This window comes from Mustela erminea, chromosome 17 (assembly GCF_009829155.1).
Source record: "Mustela erminea isolate mMusErm1 chromosome 17, mMusErm1.Pri, whole genome shotgun sequence".
In the NCBI taxonomy this organism is placed as follows: Eukaryota; Metazoa; Chordata; class Mammalia; order Carnivora; family Mustelidae; genus Mustela; species Mustela erminea.
Genome location: NC_045630.1, coordinates 64,765,939 through 64,784,721, shown reverse-complemented (window position 1 = coordinate 64,784,721; position 18,783 = coordinate 64,765,939). Strand labels below are relative to the sequence as shown.

General features: G+C 40.0%; 1 protein-coding gene across 1 annotated transcript in view; it reads left to right on the top strand.

Moving 5' to 3' along the window:
- Window positions 1-18,783, top strand: part of ATF6 (activating transcription factor 6) — a 212,869-nt gene that overhangs the window by 60,684 nt on the left and 133,402 nt on the right. Inside the window, exon 11 of the mRNA XM_032317566.1 lies at window positions 14,207-14,338. Coding sequence (XP_032173457.1) covers window positions 14,207-14,338 — 132 coding nt within the window. The remainder of the gene's footprint in view (window positions 1-14,206; window positions 14,339-18,783) is intronic.

Sequence of the window (18,783 nt, the reverse complement as noted above, 5' to 3'; positions counted from 1 at the left end):
AAATATGATATTTGACTCTCTCTGCTTGACTTGGAGTGTGCCTCTCTTGATAGAGCACACTGACGGAATCTGCCAGGATAGAGAGGGTTTGAATGTTATTATGAAACCTGATGGCCGTTTAGAGAAATGCTGCATTTATCAACACACAGAGTTCTTGAACCAGAGCTGGAAATGTTAAAAAAAGTATTGATCTGTGCTAGATCATAAAGGAAGTCTCAACAGATTTCAGAGACTAACATGCAGACTGCATTCAGTGTGAGGGTAATTAAACTACAAATCAGTAACAAAAAAAGTAAGAATTTCTGCTACTAAAACTTAAAAATACAATTCTAAATAACTCCTAAATCAAAGAAGAAATCATAATGAAATGATTACTGAATGATATTAAAAATACTATTTATCAGACCTTGTAGGAAGTATCATGTTACATGGAATAAGCAAATTGCGGAAGAGTGTTTATAGTAGGATTACATTTATGTCAGGTTCAGACTGAAAGAACTGCACAGTGTGAATGTGTGTACATATGTGTGAAAGCTATAAAAGAAAGCAAGGGAACTGTTACTACAAAATTCAAAAGTCACATTGAGTAAGTTTAACTCACACGTAGGCCAGGCTAAGTATTTCTGCCTGGTGCTTCCACATCGTCCTATTTACATGTCGTAGAACTTGTCACACTGGCTAGTTCTTTGTTGCTCTGTCTTCACTGCTATAGCTCTTGTGTTGTTTTCTTTTTTTGGGCGGGGGGAAGCTCTTCTGCAGTCCATTTTTTTATTATATCCTCAGCATCTAGCATAATATGTACAGCACATGGCATATACTAAAAAAAATAAAAAAAAAATGCTATACTGAATTACGAGGCAGGGGTTGTCAGGCTGACAAGGAGAGATGGGCATTCCAGGCAGAGTTAGGGAGGATGGCTTTTTGCTGGCGGTAAGAAGCAATCCGAGATGGCTAGAGCTCCTCCGCCGAAATTTTAGATCATGCTTGACATAGTGGAGCTCCTTAATAAAATCTTTGTTGGATGTGGTTGAGCGAAGAAACAGATGAATGAGGGCCTGCTGGAATGTGAATGAGCATAGACTGTCCTTTGGCGAGTGGAAAGCAGTAGGGCTGAGAGGGTAGGCTGTGGCCAGTCCATTTAGGGCATCATGTTCCCTGCAGAGGAGAAGACCCCAAATGGTGACCATTGTACGGTAACGTTCTAGTGAGTACTAAGTAATGTGGTGTGTTTTGTGAGTGTCATACAGTGAACAGGAGGTTAGTGGAGATGGTGATTATAGGAAAGGCTTCACCCAGAAGAGTGGAATTAAAGATTTGTAAGGAGAGAGACAGAGGTTCCGTGGGAGGCGAGGGATGCACGACACTAAACAGCATACGGTACGGAGATGGAGAAGAAGTTATTTCCCCTGTCTGCCCTTTTTGTTGCCTTAAAAAAAACAAACACGAGGCAAAAAAAGGTCTTCACTTCCTAGGCCTTTTATGAGTGATTAGATTTTCTTATTTGTTTTCTGGTTGTGTGTTTTCTAAGACACCTTAATTTTCATAACCTGTTCTATCTCATTACTGCTACTTTCTGCATTGCAGTGGAGTTTCTTATTTTTCATACACTTAGTCTTGTAGGGATGTTGGAATTGGATTGGATAAGGCATAAGTGGTTATCAAGTTTAAATTTTTGAGGTGGAAGAAGAGATTTTTTCATTGTGGGGTGGGGGCTTAATTTTTAGAATTTTGTCTTCTTGGGTTCTTCCTTTCTTAAAGCAGTGTTCACACAGCTGATGTTGGTCACACCAGAGACATGGTTTTCATTGCTGCTCTGTGCTGATGTGTTTCTGTTTTGTTGTTACGTTAAGTTTGTACCTTAAGACCATTCTGACATTAGGGAAGTTTAACCCTCCCCCATACCTCAAGGACTGATGTAAATTTCAGACTTGTACAGATATCCAGGAAAGAGGGTATGTTGGAGGGAATGAGCAGTGTTCCTTTTAGACATTTGTAGAAATATTTCTTAGTTGAGGGAAGTTGAATTAATTTAAGAAAAATGGGGGAAATAAGGGAAGAGAAAGGGAAAATCGATTAATCTTGATGGAAGAAAAGAATTTCCAAAAGGTTCTCTTGGCAGCATAAAGTTTAATGAGCAATAAATTGTGTTAAAAATACTTCCGTCTTTATAAAGCAGGATGGTTAAGAGCTAGTTGGAAAAACATCGGTCTGAACCCTACTTGCAGTCTGTCGTTTATTCTGAGTTTTGTGGTTGGTTGAGTAATGACAGGGGCTAAAGTTTTTATCGCAGAAGTTTGAGGTTTTGCAGATTCTCCTTGCCTACTTAAAAGTTGGGATGAAAAAAAAGTTTGGCTGATTTTTTTCTTGCATTTTCTCATAGTGGTTCTCGACCATGGCTGTACATTAATAATCACTAGGAAATCTTCCAAAGGGAGGAGCCCTGCCCAAAACTTGTGGAATCTGGTAGGATGGGTCTAATTCAGTTGTTCTTGAACAAAATGTTTTTCCCTCGGGTGATTCTGAAATAAGTCCAGAGTTGAAAGCTGTGTTGTTTTTCTTTCTTTTTTATATACCTTGGCTTCTGTAGAAATTGTAAGAGCACTTACCCATTGAATTTAGAGGATAACGTATATAAGAGAAGTTTGGTTTTTTTAAAGATCTTATTTATTTGAGAGAGAAAGTGAGAGAGTGAGTGGGGGCAAAGGGGCCAAGGTAAGGGGGAAACAGGCTCCTGATGAGCAGGGAGCCCGATAGGGGGCGTGAGCCCAGGGTCCTCGGATCATGACCTGAGCCGAAGGCAGACGCTTAACCAACTGAGCTACCCTTGTGTCCTGGGAAGTTTTGTTAAATGTCTAGACAGACACATCTGTACTCAGAGGTTTGTCTTATATAATTGAGGAAATGTATGGACCTCTGTTTTGTACTAAGAGCCACAGCATAACCTGTGGGGAATTTCTTACTGGCACAGAGGACTGTAGTTACAGATTCCTTTGTTATGCTTTCCCCTTTCTATTTTAAAAGTCACTGTCATCCTCCTCCTCTTCTGAAAATAAAAAGCAATTTCTTAGGAGGTTTTGAATATGCGAGGTCTTAAAAAAATAACAAATGTTTGAAATTGACAGGGCCTTTTCCGTGTTTGTTGCTGGTTAGGTGCTCTCCCCTCACTAGAACGGAATCTTTACCGTTTGAGGCATCAGACTTGGATGAAGAAGGGTAAATCATCCTGTTTAAGGGCCAGCTACTCTGTGGTTTGCTTCTGAGACTGTTAAGGAAAAGCGGACCACAGAAAATATGGCACTGAACTTGAGTTGTCTGGAACTGGTTAGAAATAAAATGTCTCTATTCTAGCATTCTCTAAGTTTGTCAGCTTTTCATAATTTTTACAGGAAAAACTCTAGCTTCTTATCCTGAGATGAGCCTGTCCCCAAATCTGGCTCTAATTTTTTTTCCTGTTCAATTGCTGAGCACATTTTGCTGTATGAAATCATTATTGGCTGTAGGTTAAAAGTTACTGTATAACTTAAATGTCAGAATTCAAACCACCAAGTCTACATGATTTTGTTCAGCCAGATTTTAAAATGAAATCTAATTCAAATTCTTGGCTGAAAGTACTTTCCACATTTATCAAAGTGACACATAAGCTGAAGAAATGCAGTACATCTAAACAGCAGGTGTCACTGAATTGCAGAGACGTGATGGGGCGAAGGGCGGTCCGTCCCCCGAATCGTGTCGTTTACTCTCGTTCTTCAAAAAAGTATCCATGCAGAGTAACTGGTTCTCATTTCTTCCAGCCTTTTTTAGATTTCATCCTTTGTTTTTAAAAAAAAAAATGACGTAGAGTTTGTCAAGTGCAGAGCTGAGTTTTGAGGGCATGGAAAAATCTGTTGATGATTTTCTTTAGTTTTGGACTCCGTGGGAGTTGTATATTGGGAGGTCTGTAAGGAGTACCAGCGGCTTAGCCTTCATTGCTTGGCTACCTTTTGGCCCAGACTTGAGTTGTTACAGTGAGGGAAAGGGCATTTGAAAACAGAAATGTACATCCTTTGCTAATTGCCTTCTTAACCTTGAGTAAGTCACTATGTCACTTTCAAGATAAGGGGAAGTAATGTAACTTCTGCCGCTTTCTCTTTTTTGAGAGAGGAGTCACTGCGAAACCCAGAGCACATGAGAAAACTGTCAAAGTTCAAGTTGGTTTTGATGTTTTCTTTAGACCCCAGATCTTAGCATGTATGGTGTGTCTGAAGCAACTTTCTCAACCACCATTTCCAGTACTTAGTACATTCAGGTGGAATCGTGGTAAAGGAGTTCACAGCTTTGCTTGTGGAAAGGGAAGCTCTAGCCTGATATTAAGGTAGTGTAGGGTAACCGAAACTTTTGACTGTAAGGAAGTATATGTGTAATTAATCACATATCATTTAGGCTTCTATGCGGTTTGGTATCACTGCCTTATTTTCTCCAGATTTGAGCTGTTTTGTCATTTCAGGAAACATTTGAAACAAATATTTTACAGATTGTTTTTAACTGAGTTACGGCCGATGTAGCATGCATGAACTGTGAGTGTGTGGTGTATGTACATTTAGACTTCATGTTGTCTGTGCGTTCTGAACAAAAACTGGCATTAACATGTTCTGTCCACAGTCAGTTTTTCACAGTCTGTGACCGCTGAGGAGCTAGAATTAGGGAATCACAGAAAGTCCATATGCCTTATGTGGCTTTCTCTGTCAGCCCTTCTCAGTAAAGCAGCATTACTTGTTTCATTCTTCCGTTGTATGTGGGTTTTGTTACTGTTGTGAATTTGAAAATGTGAGATAGATGGAAATAAGACTGCTGGAAGAAAAGGTGAATAAAAAAGAGAAGAGAATTAGTTCTAGAATAATCTAGGTTGGCTGTATGTTGATACCGTCTGTGCTTGGTTGGTAAAGGTAGTGGTTTTTGTGTTTGTCTTGTTAAGCTATTTTTAAATACTTTGTGCCAAGCAAATGGGCCTAAGCAATTTTGTGAATTCATTCTCCCAGAACTATGAGGGAAGGTGTGATTATCTCTCTTACAGATGAGGAGACTGAAATTCCAGGTGCTGATGTTGCAGAGCTAGTATCTAGAGTATGCCTGTGGAGCCTTGTCTTAATCACTTACAGAGCCACTGAGGCAGGGGAAAAGAAGTTGCAGACAGAGGAGAAGAGTTAGGATTTGATCCAGTAACTTGACCCATTCCTTGAAAGCTAGGATTGGCTGTGAAAGGAGGGGAAACTACTCTAAGGTGACTAGGTTGATGTAAATATAACAGAGAAGGGATTGTACTCCAATTTCCAGGCATCGGTTTGACATTTAGAATGATCAGAGCGTGCCTTTCTCAAGGGAGAAAATTCCAGGAAGTTGTTTACACACAAACTTCTTATATCAAACATTGACTCGTTGACTTCAATTGAGTAAGTATAGTGTATTGTCTATTGCTGTGTGACAGATCACCCGAAAACTTAATGCCTGAAGATGACATTTACTTTGCTAAAGCTCTACAATTTGGGCAGGGCTCAGTAGAGACTGTTCTTTGTTCCATGGAGTGTCAGTGGGGATGGCTTGGGTTTATGGACCATTCAAGATGGCTCGCGCATCATGGCCAGCGAGTTGGTGCTGGCTTCAGCTGAGACCGCTCAGGCTATGGGCTGGGTTTCTCTGTTCTTCTCCATTTACGCTTCTCCACCAGCAGCTTGGCTTTCCTCTTAGTTTCGAGGCGGAGTTCCAAGAATGAGCATCACCTGTTAGAAGAGTGCTTGCTTTATAATTGTTCATTTGAATGAGTGGAAGGATCTCATGCTGATTTCTTGTTCACATTGGCTCACTTGGCAAACTGCTGCTATAAAGTACATGTTTCTTCTCAGGGGCCGATAATCCCTGGTTCTGAGAACTACTATTTAGGTTTTTAAAATCTTGATTTAAAGATTTATTTCTTTATCCAGTCACATTTCTGTTTTTAGTAAATTACCCCCAGTTACTACTGGCCTGCAAAAATCATCTGTGAACCATTCAGTAAACAGAAAAAAATTCTTTTAAGATTTGGAGAACTCCCTTGGGAACTTTTCATTTTTAGCCTCAATTGCAATGAAAATTAACATAATTTCCTGTTCCTGGATCTGAAGATGGTGTAATAATGAATTTACCACCTGCCATTCTTGAGTTGTAAGATCCCTAAAATGTAAGATCTGGATTTTTCTCTTGACTTGAGGCAGAATGCTACATACATTTCATCTGTTTATTATTTAAAAAAAAAAAAAAGAGGTCCCTGTACTCCTTAACTTACATTCTAGCGAGGACAGACTGACAGTAAACATAATAAGCAAATACAATGATAGAGTTGTAGTTCCTTTGAGCAAAGTGGGTAAACTATAGTAGAGTGAATGGTTTTACAAGTGTGAGGGTGGTTGTTGGAACTGTAGTTTGAAATAGCGATCATTGTAAAGTAGACATACGCACCAAGGCTTAACAAGAGGGCCAACCGTATAGATATGTAGGGGAAGAGCATTCCCAGCAGAGGAAACAGCCATGCAAGGGCCCTAGGGTAGAGGTATGCCTTACGTGTTCCGGGAAAAGCAAGGAGGTCAGGGTGGCTGGACTGAAGTGAGCAAGGGGAGAGTAGTCAGTGATGAGGCCGGAGGGGTAAGATGGATGCATTGAGTGGGGCCTTGGTCACTTTAAGGTTTGGGGCTTTTGCAAATGGGGAGCTATCTGTAGGTTTGAACAGAGAAGTGACTTAATAATTTGACCCAGATTTTAAAACAATTCCTCCTGTTGCTGTGTTGAGAAAGGGCAGAACCTGGCAGGCAAGAAGGCAGGCTGTTTCCCTAAATGCTCTGTGTCATCCTTGGGACACAGAGCACTTTTTGATTTACAAAAGCATGTTCACATCTGTCATTTCGCTTAACTCTTTGGAAAAATGAAATATGTGTTATTTTTCCTATTTTACATGTGAGGAATTTCTATTTTACACGTGAGGAATTGCATACAGAGAAGGTCTCCTCCAGTGGGGGTCTCAGAGCCACGCCTTGAACCCAGATCTCTTGATGTCAAATTTTGTGCTCTTTCCACCATCCTGCATTAAAACTGGAAAAACTCCATGTTCTTTTCAGCTTCATGTGATTTCAAGTTTTCATGGGTAGTTCTCCACCAGCAGAGCAGCAACAGCATGTGGATTTCTCGGGGAGATGAAAACCAGTAGGATTCTTACCTGCTGAGATGGCTTGAACTTAAAATTGATCTGCTTGTATCATAAGAAAGCAGGTCTGCAAAGGGTAGAATGGATTTGGAAATGTGCTGGTTTTTGTTTAGCTACTTGGTATGAAAATTGGTTATCTGAAATCACTTCTTAACAATTAAGTGGCTTCACAGATAATCTAAAACATTTGTTGGCTTTTAGAATTTTTATAAGTGAAAAAGTGAAGTAACAATTTTTAGAATACTTTTTCCAGACTTTTGGGGAAATTGAAATTATTTGTGTTTTTACCAATCTCTGCTTTCAGGCCTGTTGGCCCCTGACATGAGCAAGGTTTATTGGTGTAATGGTTACTTTGTGGCCTAAAACTCTTGTGACTCTTGTGGAATAGCATGTTTCTGATCATGGAGACATGGGGACTTTTATTTTCTTAGTATTTATTAGTTTATTTAAAAATATAGAATAGAACCTAATTTAACCTAATCATGAAAAGAGTTTGATTAGACTATTTTATTAATGTTATGAACTATAAACAGTCATTGCTATTACTACACTAACCCTTCCCATGACTCTGAGCCATCTCTTTGTATTATTAGAAATCTAATTTTTCCAGGGGTGCCTGGGTGGCTCAGTGCATTAAGCCTCTGCGTTCTGCTCAGGTCATGATCCCAGGGTCCTGGAATCAAGCCCCACATTCGGCTCTCTGCTTAGAAGGGAGCCCGCTTCCTCCTCTCTCTCTGCCTGCCTCTCTGCCTCTTTGTGATCTCTGTCAAATAAATAAATAAAATCTTAAAAAAAAGAAAAAAATTTAATTTTTCCAAAATTAACAAAAGCGGTCATTGAATGATGCTAAAATAGTCATGCCAAGAATCTGGAAGTTCACATCCACAGTTCTCTTTTCCTCTTTTGTACATTTGGCTACTGTCAGATTCCTTGATAATATTATGGTGGCACATTGTACCTAAGACAGTCTTGAATTCTGGCAGTGAAATAAAGCTCTTTCATGTATTTCAGATAGTCATAAAAACAAGGGAAACATAATTCTGCAGTTACTCAGATGGTTAAAATTAGTTTCTCTGGGTCATTTCATAGGGTTCAAGCATTTATAGTTTTTTTTTCTTTTGAGCTGAATTGGACAGGTGGTTTGTCTGTAATTTAGCTTAAGAGAAATTTCATTTTAAGACCTTAAAAAAATCTACAAGGAATGGAAGCCAAAGGACAACAACCACCAAAAACAAATAAATGAAAAACTTTAACAGATTCTTTTCAGAATTTCTTAGTATGTTACCTTTTCAAAATAGATTCTGGGCCAATGAGTAGATAATAAAGGTGAGGCAAACAATGGGTAGGGGTTACTACAGTAGCTAAGGTTAAAGGTAAATTGCCATTACACTGTGATATTCATTACCTGTATGGGCAGCAGTGAAAAAACAGTGATCACGTAGGAGCCAAACCAGTCAACATCAAAGCTGATTTCTGGCCAGTGCAACTGCTGAGTGATGGTTGTGCAGCTCAGCTCCAGATGGAATCAACTAAGCCGATGGTTAACCTCAGGGCATTTGCTTGGAACAGGCGTAAATCGTGAATTGAAGTGCCTGTCTTCATAGCAATATTAACATCATCAAAAGAACAATGATCAGTAGAAAGGCACTTTCAGACTTCCAAGTATTAATAATGCTGAATACGTTTCCTTTATAAAACGTGCATAAACCATACAGATGTCCACTTTGATTATACCCTTCCACCTGCTGCCCGTCTGGAGCCTCCCGGCCCCATCCTTCTCCCCAGAATGTCCACTTCTGTTGCATTCATTGTGGCAAATGTGTCATTTTTAGGGAATGAGATAGGAAAGATGTGCAAGACAGGATTATTTAAAATGGTGGCTCTCGAACATTTTGAGTGTGTCTCAGTCACTTAGATGGCTTGTTAAAACACAGAGTCATTGGGCACCATTCCTACTGTTTCTCGATGAGTCTGAATGGGGTGGGGCCTGAGAATTTGCATTTCTAACCAGCTGTCAGGTGATGCTAATGCTGCTGGTCTAGGTACTACACTTGGAGAATCAGAGGAAGGTACTTTCTGATCAAGAGAAACTAATGTAGTGTGTTAATTGCTAGTTGATAGTAGGATTCAAGGAAACACAAGTGAAGTTATTCTAGAAGCCATAGCAGCACTTTGGCTTGGCAGTTAACTGTGGGTGATCGAGGGAGCCTCCCTTTTTTAAAGGTCTGTACTCCCTAGCCAGGGCATAGGAAAACAGGAAAACTGTTCTAGTAATCTGCCGTTTTTCAAGTAGTTGAGGTAACTAGGAGATCATTGTAATTCCAGTTTTTCAAAGAAAGAAGGCAGATTCCCCCATTAGAACAGGGAATTTTAACAATCATAGGGAAGATTCTGATACAGGAAGGGAGAGGATGGGGGCCCTGGCGGGCTCAGCCAGTGGAGCATGTGACTCTTGATCTTGGGAATGTAAGTTTGAGTCCCATGTTGGGAATAGAGATTATTTAAAACATGAAATATTTAAACATAAATAAATAAGAAAAGGACATATCTGAGAGCCAAAATTAAAACAGGAACAAACAGGCTAGTTTTGTTTTTGTTACTTGATTAAATTTCTGGACTTCGTGAAACTGTGGCAGGCAAGGCCATCCCTAATCTAGCTTCCATTATGGTCCTGCTCCCCGTCCTTTCTCCTCTCTCCGAGACGATCCCTTTCTCTCAGTATCAGCGCGCACAGTCTCTCCTGCTCTACTTGTAGTTCTCTGAGCAAATCATGCTCTCATACCTGTGTGCTTTCCCCACATACTATTCCATCTGTACGGCACGCCGGCCCTCACTCCCTCTTCCTTTCCACCTGTTTATTTATGGCTTTCATTTAAGATAACTTTGTGATCCTTTTACTAGAGATCAGGTGCTTTAGCTGTGGGCTTCCATAGCATTCGGCATTAACCTTTATTGTGATGTTAATCACTCTATTTTCTTTCTTTCTTTCTTTCTTTCTTTTTTTAAGCTTTTATTTATTTATTTGACAGAGAAAGACACAGTGAGAGAGGGAACACAAGCAGAGGGAATAGGGTAGGAAGAAGCAGGCTTCCCGCGGAGCCCAATGCCCGGCTTGATCCCAGGACCCTGGGATCATGACTTGACTGAAGGCAGATGCTTAATGACTGAGCTACCCAGGCTCCACCGCTCTGTTATCTTTTATCTGTATCAATACCCTCCCCCATACACTGTAATTTGATTTTTACCTTTTTCAGAATCTTTTTTCAAAATGCTTTTAATTAATTAATTTATTATTATTATTTTTTTTTTAAGAGGGAGAGGGAGTGGGGGAATCTCAAGGAGGCTTTGAGGCTTGATCCCACAGCCCTGAGATCATGACCTGAGCCAAAATCAAGAGTCAGACGCTCAGTGGACTGAGCCACCCAAGTGTCCCTACCTCCTATTATCTTTGAGTCCTTAGCATTGTATAGGGTTCCTGGAACATATAGGCCATAGTACATGTTGAATAAAGGGATAATCAGTCATTCTGAGAAATGTCAACATAATGCGGTTCCAATGGAGTTCCAATCTTAGGTCCAAGTCTCTGCTTCTTTAGCTACTTAGAGCAAGTTTGTTTAAACTCTTTGAGCCTCAACTTGTACTAAGTCTTCATTCCCTAATATAGTAGGTGCTCAAATGGCTGCTGCTGTTTTACTGTATTTGCATCTTGGAAGACAGTTTAACAGTCGTGCGGTATCCTTACGGTCATGATGGGGAATTTTGGACTATGTGCTATAATTAATTCAGAAGTGGTGAAACTTAACATTTTTTATAAGGTTTTCACTAGGGACATGCTCCATGGCTTGGTTTCTTTGTTCTGAGCGTTTCAGTATTTTAGTAACAGCTCAGTTGTGGATGTTGGTGGCATGTTGACCCTTGCTTACAAGGAGAATTTCTTTGGCTAATTAGGATCCTGGAGGTTCTTGACTGATTGGTAGACAAGGTGATATTTTTAAAGGAATTGATGTAAATTATTCAGCTGGGATCAAAAAGCTCAATGATATGAATTCAGAATTGGAAGTGGGAGAGGAAGGAAAAAGAAGGTAATGGTTCCGAATCAGTACGTGAGGAGAGTAGGGATTTGGATTAAACCAGACTCAGGAGAAGCAACATGTAGTATAACTGCCAACAAAGCCTTTGTGATACTCGACTGCCTCAGAGGGAGAAGCGTATCTAGAACACGGGAAGGAATGAATCTGTTCCATCCTGGCTGGTCATGCCCCCTGAGAAGTACTATAGCTCGTTCTGGACACCACTTCTGAGAGGCATAGTGATAGGAGAGAGGCCAGATAAGACTGAAGACAGACTGCTTCAAAGAAGAACGTGTGTGGAAAAAAACATAGCCTGGAGAAAGCAAGCCCGTGGGGTGGGGGTGGGAGGCGTAGAGATGTCTTCCGACACTGGAAGGGGGCTTGTTTAGGCTTCTGAGCAGCCACAAAGCCCAGAACTAGAACCAGAGTGTGGAAGTTACAAAGAAGCACATTTCTAGTTACAACCAGGGGAAACACTTTTCACAATCAGGATGATGGAGCCCCTCTTCATCATTGGAGGGGTTGAGGGAGTACTTAGGTGAACAGGAATGTGTCACTAATACAGTGTAGCTGTTGAATTAACAGAGATTCTGTTGCTAATACAGTGTAGCTGTTGAATTAATGGAGATTCTGTTGCTAATATAGTGTAGCTGTTGAATTAATGGAGATTCTGTTGCTAATACAGTGTAGCTGTTGAATTAGTGGAGATTCTGTAAAGAAAGTTCTTCACTTTATTTTGTTTACAGTGTACATTCCTAAATCGAATGTTTGATACCACACTTGAAAGATTTAAAAGTAAAATCTTTTTCAGAGAAGTAAGTTGCAAAAAGAAAAAATTCTGCAGTTATCATCACACTCCCATTTGTCTTCCCTACAAGGTTATTGCTTCTCTCCTATTTTCGTAAATACTCATCAAGTGAAGTTTTCCAGAGTTTGGTTAGACTCCACTAGGCCTTTCCCCTTATTGCAGCGGGGTTCCTGTTGTTCAGGAACATTCAGGCAAACATTGTGCCTGAAAGACAGAATTGTGACAGTGTATCCTCAGTTGTAGTAAAGTTAGATGTTCCACAGGGCTGGTAATTTGGTGGCACACCTTTGAAGGGTTTACAGGATGTCTGAAGTGCTATGGCATACTGTGTGTGGACCTCTGGACAGCAGTGATTCTGGGGGGAAAGAAACGAGGAAAATGGGAAATAAACTAAGAGATCAGAAGATGATTCTAGAAAGATGTACCCGCTTCCTGTTTCCCTCAACACTGCTTTCCTCAGATGTGGAGACAAACTGCCCTACCCCGAGGAACTCCTTCCCTCTTAGAACCACTTTCATTAGCGCTTCTTTCCTCTACCTCTTCGTCCTTCTCAGCGGAACCTGGCATCCCTGTTATGTTTCCCTTTGCGTTTAATTTCAGGATTAGAACTAGTGTAAATTGTGTGTGAGGCATTGCAAAATAAAGCATATACACACAGAATGTCATTGGTGAGCCAAATCTCTAAGCCCATGATTAGCGGGTTAAAAGTGTTAAATGACTGTACAGTATTGGCTTTACGTGTGTGTGTATGTGTTTTTGTTTGCCGCAAATACTTGGACCCACCGTGAGGACATGCATTGACAATTGAAAGTATGGGGGAAAATGGGGAGAAAGAAGGAAATAGGAAACTTTACATGTAAATAAAAATAGAAGTATTTTTTTATACTAATTTTTTGTGTGGCCCAGTCAGTTAAGCATTGACTTAATTTCGGCTCAAATCATGATTTCAAGGTCAAGATGGAACCCCACATTGGGCTCTGTACTCAGTGGGGAGTCTGCTTAAGATTTTCTCTATCCCTCTTCCCCAGCTTCCACTCATGTGTGCGCTCTTGCTCTCTCCCAAATAAATAAATAAATAAATAAATCTGAAAAATATTATTTTTTGTTACCTGTATTTGATCTCCTGCCTTTGGAGATTGTGAAGGGCTAATGCCTTTGGCTGTCCATAAGGAGAAGAGCTCCAATTTCATTTGAAGTGTTCCCTCATTGAAACAGCTTGCAGCATTCAGGAGGACTTCTTATTTCAATTATTATCTGAATTTAAAATTGTTAAATGTATGTTGTACTTCTTTCTATTTTATATATGTATATAACATAATGAAAATAGTTTTTATTTTATTTTTAAAAATTTTTTATTTTTTAAGATTATTTATTTATTTGATAGAGATCACAAGTAGGCAGAGCTCTAAAGCAAACCCAAATTCCTTCATAGGTTCATGCACACAGTATGAACACCAGGCACAGAAAACAAAATAGCACAGAGAGAGGAAGGGAAGCAGGCTCCCTGCTGAGCAGAGAGCCTGATGTGGGGCTCGATCCCAGTACCTGGGATCATGACCCGAGCTGAAGGCAGAGGCTTTAACCTACTGAGTCACCCAGGCGCCCCTAAAAGAGTTTTTAAAGCATATAGAATACTGATGTTGTTTAAGCAGTTTATTTTTTTAAGATTTTATTTAGTTATTAGAGAGAGAGAGAGAGAGAGAGAGAGCGCACACATAAGAGCAGGGATGAGGTCCAAGGGAGAAGGAGAGAAGGAGAAGCAGACTCCTCGCTGAGCATGGAACCCGATGCGGGTCTCTGTCCCAGGACCCTGAGATCATGAGCTGAGCCAAAGGCAGATGCTAAACTGTCTGAGCCCCCCACGCACTCATGTTGAAGCAGTTTAAAAATGAGGTACTTTTAGGCGTAACGAAAATTATTCTCAAAATTGTTTTTCATGTGTATAGGATGCCAGGTGAGGGATGTGACCATAGCCATGTGCTATTTTGTTTTCTGTGCCTGGTGTTCATACTGTGTGCATGAACCTATGAAGGAATTTGGGTTTGCTTTAGAGCTAATGTAGTATGTATATATCTGTCAAACTGTTATTTCAATTATTGTTTCACTTTTTAAAATTTTCAGCATGTTGGAACAGGATTCCAGGAGAAAAAATCCTAGTGTGAACCCTGCAAATCAAAGGAGGCATCTTCTAGAATTTTCTACTAAAGAGGTGGAAGACACATCAGATGGTATCATCCAGAAAAGTAACTACAGGTTAGAAGACAGCATGTCTCTGTTAAAATGATTTAATGAAACTGCCATGGGGAATCATATAGTATAACTTTACATCTAAATCATTTATGCATAGTTTAATTTGTAGAACAAACAAGTTATTGAGGCCCTTAGTAAATTTTACTGTTAAGGTCAGTTTTAAGAATAAATTTGTTTTTTTGAAACCTTTCCCAATTTTGGAATTCTTACGGAGGTGTGACCTTAAAAATCTCCGTTTGTGTGTACTAAGATACCTATGGAAGTAAATACAATATATATACATTGTATTATACATAATGTTTTTAATACAGTTTTTAAAAATCTGCCATATGGTTACACTTACGGTGCATGTGATAGTATCTTCTTGTGAGGACGGTGATCTGGTGGAGTGATACGGGTGAGCCTGTGTGCGGTTAGTCATCTGATCAGATCGTTTATACTTATTGTGATTTTTGTCGGATCTTCCTCTTGATACAGTTTATCATTCTGGTAAATTTCTCTATAGCTTGTCAATAGTAACAGACTTAAAATTTTTTGAAAAGACAAGGTCTGTATTATGTCAACTAGAAGCAGGCTACAATGGACATTTTCAGAGCTGTATACTTTTTGATAAACATTCCCTTGTGTTATTTGGAATTTTTATTAGAACCGAGTGGAGTGAAGTCCTTGACTAACAAAGCAAAGGAACGTCACAGTGTGGTAACGATTGCACAGTATAATGCTTGAGAATCATTAAAGATTTGTTGACTTGTGACTCAGTAAAGTTCTACAGGCCAAGGGCCATAGTGGAATCTTTTTTTAAAATTTTTACTGTGACAGCCATATCACTGAATGAAATTACTACTGTAGTCCTATGGGCTTGTCTCCTTTTAGGCTTCCTGGAATAAAATGCTAGTATTCATTATCTTAGGAATCTGCAGTGTGTCAAGTGTTAAGCGTGGCGGAGGCTCCAGAGAATTAAATGGCAGTGAGTGTAACTGATGCGGTGTGCGGGGTGATGGATGCCATAACGATGGGAAATATTAGATGACATTTCTTGCTTCTATTTTAACATGCCCAAATTAGCCATACTTCTGAAATACTGATCTTAGTGCTCACTTAACGGTGTCTTTGAATATTGCTAGAGTTTAATAGTTTCTCATTTTATTGCGTAATTTGTCCAAGTTTACCCTACATGTTCTGCATGTAGTTTTGAGTTGTGTTATCCACATGCGAACCATCAGAACTTACGTTTTAAACTTGATAGCCTTTGGATTTACGAGCATTGAGAACACGCCACGTGCCTTTTAGGTACCTATTCCTGGTTGGTTGTTAAACAAGTAGAACTAGTTATTGATTATGTACTTGAAATTACAGTTCAGGTAACCTTTACAGGAATACTACTTACTTTGAGCTAACCTCAGTAAATAGCGGCCTTCACCTGTTTGCGTGTGGTGGAGTAAAGTAATATGGGAAGCATAGTGCTCTGGTCATCCTAGTTCAGCCTAGATGTTTGAATGACCTTCAGGCTGTAATTTCTCAGCTTTCAAAGTAGTATATGAAAGACAAGCCATTCGCTGCTCCCCACCCCAGAGTCTGGGTTACTGGTATTAGTAAAAAAAAAAAAAATGGAAAAGATTATGGATTCTTGACTGCATACAAATATCCTGAAATATCTAAGATTATTATTGAGGAGCTTGGGGATGCAAGTCAGTCCATCAACTCGATATTCTTGATTTTATCATTATAAATACTAAATAAAAGATACCCAAGAATGTTTGTGCAACATTTGAAAGCTGCAGATACAAATGTGTTTTGAACTGCATTTTAATTGGTTTATTTATATACAGCCATGACACTATATATTTTTTATTTTATTTTATTTTTCAGTGTTCCAAGATTAGTTGTTTACGCACCATACCCAGTGCTCCTTGCAATACGTGCCCTCCTTAATACCCACCACTAGGCTCCCCCATTCCCGCACCCCACCCTCCAAAACCCTCAGTTTGTTTCTCAGGGTCCACAGTCTCTTGTGCTTCGTCTCCCCCTCCAGTCTCCCTCAATTCACTTTTCCTTTCCTTCTCTCAGTGTCCTCCATGTTATTCCTTATGCTCCACAAGTAAGTGAAACCATATGATAACTGACTGTCTCTGCTTGACTTATTTCACTCAGCATAATCTCCTCCAGTCCCGTCCATGTTGCTACAAAAGTTGGATATTCATCCTTTCTGATGGAGGCATCATACTCCATAGTGTATATGGACCACATCTTCCTTATCCATTCGTCTGCTAAAGGGCATCTTGGCTTTTTCCACAGTTTGGTGATTGTGGCCATTGCTGCTGTGAACACTGGGGTACAGATGGCCCTTCTTTTCACTACATCTGTATCTTTGGGGGTAAATACCCAGTAGATGACACTGTACTTTTCAATGCAGCTTACTTAGATTATGTTTCATTTTTTAGGAGAATTATGAGAACTGGTTCAAATTAAAAAAGGAGTAGATTGTAATCCCATAGTTTATAACATTGCATTATCTTAGCATATAGTATAGTAATTAATTGCATATATGTTTTCAGTTTTAGAAATGTGTGGTTTATAATAAGATGAGCACTTAATTTGTCCAACCAAACTGGGACACTTTTAAGAATGAAAGGGAGTGCTAAGTAATAATTACATCAGGACCTCAGGTGTAAATTCGAGACTGTCTTGGATAAATGGGAAGGGACGGTCACCCTACATAGAAGGCATCAGCCAGAATAGAATCCCTGGAATGGGGATTAACTCTTCCTAGCTCTGTCCTTTACTTAAGGATTTATTTGCTGAAATGGTGTCTATCGATGTGGAATAGCTTGCAAGCAGCCTAGAACCCGACCGCATCAGGATTAGTGTGGACATGATTGTCTCCAGATTGCATGTTGGCTTAGAGTCTCCCTTTTCTTTTCCCTTCAGCTCCACCCAGTTCTTTTCCTGGTATTTCTCCTATCAGATTTTTATTTTTTTCCCAAAGAATATCTTCGCTGATCAAACAAAGCAAGTTAGCACAGATGTGCAGAAGTCATTACACTAGGGTTTATCATATGGAAATAAAATTATAGATCAAAAATATATCTTCCAAAGTAATTTTAGACTTGTCTGAATGATAGGAGCATTTGTATTTTTTGTAAGTATGAAGACCTGATTTTTTAAACTAAGGCACATGTGACAGGTCTTTGTTCTTTTTTTAAGTGTAGCAAACAGCCTCCCCTGCTAGGCACATTCATCCAGTACAAGGGAGAGGTTTTTCCTTCTCCCTCAACGCTTAATTTTAGGGCAGTGTGTGTGCAGTTACTATGTGTGCACCATCATTTCTGTGTTATTCCAAACAGTTTAACTCTCAGAGTCAGAGGAGAGGACTGGAGAATGTTCTGGTGCAACTTGAAGGGAAGAATGATGTGTGTATCCTCAGCTGTTGCTTTTTTTCCGTGGTGTGTGGCATACAGAGAAGTCTGTAACTTTTCTCTTGAAGTTAGTTTTCTAGTCGGCCAAAATTATTTTTGTCACGGAGGCCAGTTATTTCAGTGTTGCCAAATTCAGGGGAAACTTCTGTCTTCGTCTTGACCTTTCCTCCGCATCTGGCCGTGTGGACCCCTCCTTGTTTGAAACATTCTCCCTTTCGTTGCTACATTTTTCAGTTTCCGTCTTTTTCACCGGCCTCTGTCTCAGTCATCTTTCTGGGCTCCTCCTTCATCCAAATCCCATCGTCCGGAATTGTGGACTTTTAGTTTCCTTCCTGCTTCTGGGACTCCTCCGTAATCTAGTGCACAGTCCCAGTCTCTGTGTCCTGACAACTCCTGAATTTACATTTCTCCGTCTCCAGACTGCTCGTCCCAGTAGTTTCCTTGATGTCTTTCTTTTTTTTTTTTTCAATTTATTTATTTATTTATTTATTTATTTATTTATTTATTTATTTATTTATTTATTTATTTAGTCTTTCTCTTTTTTTGACCATTTCAAACTTAACACACGCGCGTGGCGGAACTCTCGGTTCCTCCCTGCGTTCATCCTCCAGCCGCTCCTCCACAGCAGTCCTCCACAGCAGTCCTCCACAGCAGTCCTCCTCGTTCTGTCACTTGGCCAGAGACCCTGATTCCTCCCTTTCAACAAGCGCCACTGATACGCTTCCCCAAAAGTACCTTGCGCTGGTTCACCGCTCTCCGTCTGCACTGCCAGCACCTTAGTCCCGCTAGCTTCAGCTCTTGCCTGGCTTCCAGCTCTTTCCTCACTGGTCTCCGAGCTTCCCCTGTGGCCTCCATTGAATCCATTTTTGGTACAATGGCAGGGGCAAGGATACATTGAAATACATCACTTCCCTCCTTAAGTAATACCGTATAATCTGGTCTCCCCCCCCCCCTTTTTTTTAAGATTTTATTTCTTCATTTGAGAGAGAGAGAGGCCAAGAGGATGAGTAGGCAGAGGGCCAGAGGGAGTGG